Raw genomic sequence first — 7,473 nt, 5'->3', positions numbered from 1 at the left:
TAGCCTATGATATGCTATGGAGGGAGGGACTGTTAATTAAGCTGAATAGAATGGGTATTAGTGGTAAGATGTTTAACTGGATTAGAGACTTTTTAAAGGATAGAACAATAGAAGTGAGAGTTGGGGTTAATTTTTCTAACATCTATTCAATAGAAAACGGAACACCTCAGGGTAGTGTATGCAGTCCAGTGCTGTTCAACATCATGATTAATGATGTTTTCAATACAATAGACGACATTAGAATCAATAGAGCATTATATGCGGATGATGGAGCTTTGTGGGTAAAAGGACGCAATATTGATAATATTACAACCAAAATGCAACTGGCTATTAACAAGGTAGAAAAATGGGCATGTGAGTGGGGTTTTCATTCGTCTATAGAGAACACTCAATTTATTTGTTTTTCAAAGAAAAGAGTAAATCCCACACTAGAACTTAAGTTATATAATCAATCATTAAAACAACGTTATTAGGTACCTGGGAGTGTGGTTTGATGTCAAGTTAACATTTAAGGAACACATACAGAAAATAATTGAGAGGTGCAAAAAGGGCATTAATGTTTTGAAATGTTTGTCAGGGTACAACTGGGGAGCGTCAGGGATGTCCCTTAAAAGAATTTATATTGCACTGATAAGATCAGTGTTAGACTATGGATGTATTGTGTATCGTTCAGCATCTAAGACATTGATTGGTGAAATCAATAGAATGCAGGCTAAAAGTCTGAGGATATGTTGTGGTGCATTTAGAACATCTTCAATACCAGCATTACAAATAGAAACAGGAGAAATGCCCTTAAGCCTTAGACGTATTAAGTTGAGTATGGCTTACTGGATTAATTTAAAGGAACATGATGTATCACACCCCACTAAGAAAGTTCTTAACGAGTGTTGGGAATATGGTAGATCCCAGATTTGTAGCTTTGGTTGGGATGGTAATAAAATAGCAAACCAATTGGAAAAGGTATCAATTGTAGTAAGACTGTGCCCCTGGTAGGAACTCCACCTTGGTTGTTTTGTTCTCCTGGTGATTATGGAAACCAAAGAGATAGCTAAATCTGGAGGAGTGTATCAGAACGTAGAGCAATATCTAGAAAGTATGTATTATGATACAACACAGGTCTATACAGATGCATCTAAAGATTCAGAGGGTAAAACAGGTATTGCAGCATATATCCCTGATCACAAAATCTCTATTAAAAAGAGAACATCAGACCATCTGTCCATATTTGCAGCTGAAATGACAGCTATTATTATTGCATTACAGTGGATAGAAGAAGCTAGGCCCCCTAAAGCAGTTATTTGTTCTGATTCAATGTCATCTCTCACATCTATACAAAATGGAGAATCATCATGCCGACAGGATTTATTGAATTAAATTAATAATATCATATTTGCAATCAGTCAACAGGGAATATCAATCCAGTTTGTATGGGTACCTGCTCATAAAGGAGTTGGTGGTAATGAGGAAGCAGACAAGCTGGCAAAAGAGGCAACTAAGGAAGAGGAAGTTCAGTTAAACATTCCACTCAGCAGATCAGAAGTTAAGGTAATCATCAAACACAAAGTTAACTTAATATGGCAAGCTGAATGGGATAAGGAGAAGAAAGGTAGACATTTATATAATATACAAAAGAATATCCTAAATAACAAACCTATGTACCCAAACAGACAAGAGGAGGTTTGGTTTACAAGGATGAGAATAGGCCATACTGGTTTGAATAATAGCTTACATGTTGTAAATAAACATCCAACTGGAAAATGTGAGTTTTGTGGAATGAGAGAGGATGTAGATCATGTTCTTTTAAAATGCTTAAGATTCTCCAGACAAAGAGAAAAGCTAAAGAGGGAAGTGAACGCAGCCAAGAAAGCCTTCTCTTTAGACACCTTATTAGGTGAGCCTAGATCAGGAAACATCACTAGTGCTGTCATCACATTTATCAAAGAAACACAATTAGCAAATAGGATTTAGTTGGTTTGTCTTTTTTTATTTTATTTATTATTATTATTATTTTTTTTTTTTAATGATTTTCCTTGAAATAACATCCAATTGATTGCATCTCAGTCCAGTAGATGGCGGTAATACACTTTGCCTGTAAACTGCCATAAAACCTGACAGAAGAAGAAGAAGAAGAAGAAGGAGGGAGCGAATGAAAATCTTCCCGTGAACCTCTTTGCACCTTCTTGCTCGTGTTCGTTGTTTGCGGAGCGTCTGAATGAACCAAAGTTAAAATGGCTAGCGACGGACCACCAGGAACCGACGCCAACCCGTCCGACCTGGGTGGTGCTGTGGCGTCTCTGAACACATGGAGTATCCCCGAGCTGCAGGCGAAACTGGCGGAGATCGGTGCGCCAATAATGGGTACGAATCGAACGAGCTTTTTCTTTCATGCGATGTATCTAGCTACATAGCTAGCTAGTTAGCTAAGCTGAGGCTTCTTCATGGCCACAATTTAGGCCATGTGAAATGAATTGCTAGTTACCCATCTAGTTAACTATATTACGTATTTGAGAAACTATTAGAAATGGTTAAGTTTGGTCTCCCATTTGTTTGTTTTTTAATTGTGCAGTTAATAAGATAAGCAACATAACAACTTCCTGAAAACTTGGCACATCATAGAGTTAGCTAAGGTTAGCTTAACGTTACTAGCCAACAAAATGAATACGACGAATGACGTTACCCAACTTGGCTATTTGGTGATCATGTCAGGCTTGGAAGTTGAAATATAACTGGCATAATCATCGATTTAGTGTATGCATACAGTTGCCGCATTGTGCATTGGGCCAAAGAAGCATGCATTGCTAAATGCGTTATTTGGCAACAATGTTACGAGTAGTTATAAGCCATGTAAAATAAACAACACGGTGGAAAGCAGGTCAGCCAGCTTACCTTCTTCGCATGTTCTAGGCTGGTGCCCTGGCTGAGCTGAATGCAGTATTAACCATTTTTAGTTGTAGGGACAGGAATGTTTGTTTGTTGCTGCTTTATAGTTGTGTTTACTATCATTGATGTTGAGAGTGGCTGTCACATTTGCCGAAATTAACAACAATGTGCTATTTCCATCAGGACCGAGAGATGATCTAATTGACAGACTGAAAGGGTACATGATGCAGGTAATGTTTTTTTTTCTGTTGTTGATATCAAATATGTTCATAAGGAATATGTGACATGCTGTTCAGATTTTAACTTCACTCTCAAAGTTATTGTAAAACATGGTTAAGTTACTGCCAATAGTAGTTGTCTTCTTAGTAAATATTAATAATTCTCTGTCTCCCACTCTTGAGTATGGGTTGTGTGCTTTTTGTTGATGTACGTGTGTATGTAATATTCTTTTTTGTAGACGGGTATGATTTTGAGCAAACCCAACATCCAAGGTGGAGATGACAAGCCAATGACACAGGTGAGCGATTTAATCTTCTTACTCATTGTTTTGTTAACATTTTAGGGCTATTATAGGGATCTAGATGATTTTATGAGGCATTTGTCATAGCAAAATATGCAGTAAGAAGTAATACTTGTCTACCTGAACACCTTATTTGATTCCCTTTTCCCCATCCTCACTACCACCACACCGGCATACCCACACATCTTGTTGCTCACCCTTACTCAACAATACTAATAACGTGTGTTATTCTAAAGTGTTGGCACAGAACTTTGCACAGAAAACAAAGTAGGCAAGTTAATATACATCACGTCATCCTAGGTCATGGAGGCCTTATGGGAAATTACATTTTCAGTAAATGGTTCTGTTGCCAGGTCATGACATACTCTCTTCATCCACAGATGCCGGGCCTCCCGCCCATGCCCCCGATACCCCCCATGCCCTTGCCCCCTGGCATGCTGCAGGCCATGAGCATGATGGGAGGACCCCCTCCCCCTGGCATGCACATGGGGCTGGAGCCGCCTGGCATGGGCCAGCCACAGCGCGGACCCATGGTGTGTGTGTGTGTGTGTGTGTGTGTGTGTGTGTTTGTTTTTGTGTGTGTCTGTATGTTTATGTCCGTGTGTAAAAAGTATAGAAGTATTAAGCAGACACTTTTATCCAAAGGTGACTTTCAGAGAACAGCTGCTGTACTCAGACAAGCGCTGACCACTTACAGATAGGCTACTCTGATTACTGTTAAGCCTAGTTTATGCGTTTACGTAAATACGTGGACACATTTCATACGTTTGTTTCATCTGTATTTGTAAGCTTGAAGTGATGGACTAAATTAATGCAGAGAACGGACAAGTTTTAGATTTTAGCGTTGAGCATGAATGAGAGTTGGTGTGTGCATCAGACAGAATTAGCAAAGTGCATGTAGTTACTGATAGTGGTTTTGTCATAGTTTGTGAAGTAGTTTCCTTAAGAACTGCACATAAAAGATCATCAAGAGTTTGGTCAATATGGAACTATGCCTAGCTAGGTGCACAATAGAAGAGCATAAACTAATCAGTCGTTGAGACATTGTGTTTTTTTTAAATGAAAGTATATACAGTATGTGCGAGAAACTGCCTGCCGCAAGTTATAGCGTGTGTCTGTGCGTCATAGGGTGAATCTCGGGTCATGGAGGAGCATATGAAGGAGCAAGAGCTTCTGGAGCAGCAGAAGAAGGTGAGCAAGCCCAGCCCAATCACCCATTATACTCTACGTCTGTCTTACCCCACCCCACCCATGATCCCAGCCCAATCACCCATTATACTCTACGTCTGTCTTACCCCACCCCACCCATGATCCCAGCCCAATCACCCATTATACTCTACGTCTGTCTTACCCCACCCCACCCATGATCCCAGCCCAATCACCCATTATACTCTACGTCTGTCTTACCCCACCCCACCCATGATCCCAGCCCAATCACCCATTATACACTATGTCTGTCTTACCCCACCCCACCCATGATCCCAGCCCAATCACCCATTATACTCTACGAGCCAGCCCAATCACCCATTATACTCTACGAGCCAGCCCAATCACCCATTATACTCTACGTCTGTCTTACCCCACCCCACCCATGATCCCAGCCCAATCACCCATTATACTCTACGTCTGTCTTACCCCACCCCACCCATGATCCCAGCCCAATCACCCATTATACTCTACGTCTGTCTTACCCCACCCCACCCATGATCCCAGCCCAATCACCCATTATACTCTACGTCTGTCTTACCCCACCCCACCCATGATCCCAGCCCAATCACCCATTATACTCTACGTCTGTCTTACCCCACCCCACCCATGATCCCAGCCCAATCACCCATTATACTCTACGTCTGTCTTACCCCACCCCACCCATGATCCCAGCCCAATCACCCATTATACTCTATGTCTGTCTTACCCCACCCCACCCATGATCCCAGCCCAATCACCCATTATACTCTATGTCTGTCTTACCCCACCCCACCCATGATCCCAGCCCAATCACCCATTATACTCTACGTCTGTCTTACCCCACCCCACCCATGATCCCAGCCCAATCACCCATTATCCTCTACGTCTGTCTTACCCCACCCCACCCATGATCCCAGCCCAATCACCCATTATACTCTACGAGCCAGCCCAATCACCCATTATACTCTACGAGCCAGCCCAATCACCCATTATACTCTACGTCTGTCTTACCCCACCCCACCCATGATCCCAGCCCAATCACCCATTATACTCTACGTCTGTCTTACCCCACCCCACCCATGATCCCAGCCCAATCACCCATTATACTCTATGTCTGTCTTACCCCACCCCACCCATGATCCCAGCCCAATCACCCATTATACTCTATGTCTGTCTTACCCCACCCCACCCATGATCGATCCCAGCCCAATCACCCATTATACTCTACGTCTGTCTTACCCCACCCCACCCATGATCCCAGCCCAATCACCCATTATACTCTACGTCTGTCTTACCCCACCCCACCCATGATCCCAGCCCAATCACCCATTATACTCTACGTCTGTCTTACCCCACCCCACCCATGATCCCAGCCCAATCACCCATTATACTCTACGTCTGTCTTACCCCACCCCACCCATGATCCCAGCCCAATCACCCATTATACTCTACGTCTGTCTTACCCCACCCCACCCATGATCCCAGCCCAATCACCCATTATACTCTACGTCTGTCTTACCCCACCCCACCCATGATCCCTGCCCAATCACCCATTATACTCTACGTCTGTCTTACCCCACCCCACCCATGATCCCTGCCCAATCACCCATTATACTCTACGTCTGTCTTACCCCACCCCACCCATGATCCCTGCTCTGTGGTCATGGCTGTTTGAGACCATAGTCCTATGTGCCACTTATAATCTATTGACACCAAAGCATAGAGGCATTGGACCTTTGGGTTGGGTTGAAATAAGTATTTTGTAAAAATGGACTGTACATAGACGTTAAGGACGAGTCATGTTTTCCTAGCTCTTTTAACACTCTTTCAATCTCTCTCTCTCTCTCTACCCCTCTCTTTTTTTTTCTCTCTCTCTCTCTCTTTTCTCTCTTCTCTCTCTCAATCTCTACCTCTCTCTCTCTCTCTCTCTCTCTCTCTCTCTCTCAGGCTGCGGTGCTGTTGGAGCAGGAGCGTCAGCAGGAGATGGTCGTGAGGCAGCAGGGCCCCCCGGGCGTGAGGATGCCGGACTCCACCCCCCGCGCCACTCTGATCCCCATGTCCAGCCTGCCCCCCATGAGAGGTGACCAATCTGCCTCTCACTCTCTCTCTACCCAAGTAGCAATCACCAATAGCACAAACAATTGTCTGTCTAATTACTAAATGAGTATTTACTAACAGTGTCTGGTCAACAAAAAAAACCCCATTTATACTCGTATAATAGCACAGGGGACTTTTCCTGTGTGACATTTGGAATTGTTAATAAGGCTGTTCCTGTTACAGCACAATTTATCAGGTAGAGGATCCTTTTAGCCGTGCTTAGCAACTGAGCTAGTTTGTACTGATGTGCGAGGATCCAGCATTCTGACTCGTCCTGTTGTCTTGTTAGCCATGAACAGTGGGCCACCCCCTCCTGGTGTGTCCATGATGTCCCAGTCCAACCAGAAGCAGCGGATGCCCCCACCACCTGGAGAAGATGGCAGAGAGGTACTGATCTTTGAACAGTTCCCACACGCTTTCCTGACACCTCCTGGCACACGATTAATAGAAACTGACAACTGATCAGTCTTCAGCAACTACTGCATCCTTGCTGAATCATCAGAACTGTTTGTCCTCCATCTTAAACCTCATTCTCTCTCCCTCTCCTTACCCCTCTTTTTCTACCACCCTTCTTCTTCTCCCTCTCTACCTTCTTCCCTCTCTACCTTCTCTCTCTCTCTCTCTCTCTCTCTCTCTCTCTGGTGTTCCAGTCTTGGCAGGGTGAAGAGGTGGGCATTGGACCTAAGATTCCTCAGGCACTGGAGAAGATCCTGCAGCTAAAGGATATGAGACAGGAGCAGCTCAGCACTGCCCCCCCAGGTCAGGAGCCTCCCTGCATCTCATGAGTC

The 7,473-nt window shown here is 43.8% G+C and overlaps 1 protein-coding gene across 1 annotated transcript in view; it reads left to right on the top strand.

Moving 5' to 3' along the window:
- Positions 1–2,135: 2,135 nt before the first annotated feature.
- The window catches only part of sf3b2 (splicing factor 3b, subunit 2), a 15,168-nt gene continuing 9,830 nt past the window's right edge, over positions 2,136–7,473 (top strand). Inside the window, exons 1-8 of the mRNA XM_076288910.1 lie at positions 2,136–2,358; positions 3,064–3,110; positions 3,338–3,397; positions 3,781–3,933; positions 4,529–4,591; positions 6,536–6,668; positions 6,975–7,072; positions 7,336–7,444. Coding sequence (XP_076145025.1) covers positions 2,229–2,358; positions 3,064–3,110; positions 3,338–3,397; positions 3,781–3,933; positions 4,529–4,591; positions 6,536–6,668; positions 6,975–7,072; positions 7,336–7,444 — 793 coding nt within the window. The 5' untranslated portion in view covers positions 2,136–2,228. The remainder of the gene's footprint in view (positions 2,359–3,063; positions 3,111–3,337; positions 3,398–3,780; positions 3,934–4,528; positions 4,592–6,535; positions 6,669–6,974; positions 7,073–7,335; positions 7,445–7,473) is intronic.

This window comes from Alosa pseudoharengus, unplaced genomic scaffold, assembly GCF_046254945.1.
Source record: "Alosa pseudoharengus isolate Yale_2024_CS ecotype anadromous, Long Island Sound unplaced genomic scaffold, YU_APseudo_1.1 YU_APseudo_1.1_scf_17, whole genome shotgun sequence".
Classification (NCBI taxonomy): domain Eukaryota; kingdom Metazoa; phylum Chordata; class Actinopteri; order Clupeiformes; family Clupeidae; genus Alosa; species Alosa pseudoharengus.
This window is presented reverse-complemented; position numbering and strand designations above follow the sequence as displayed.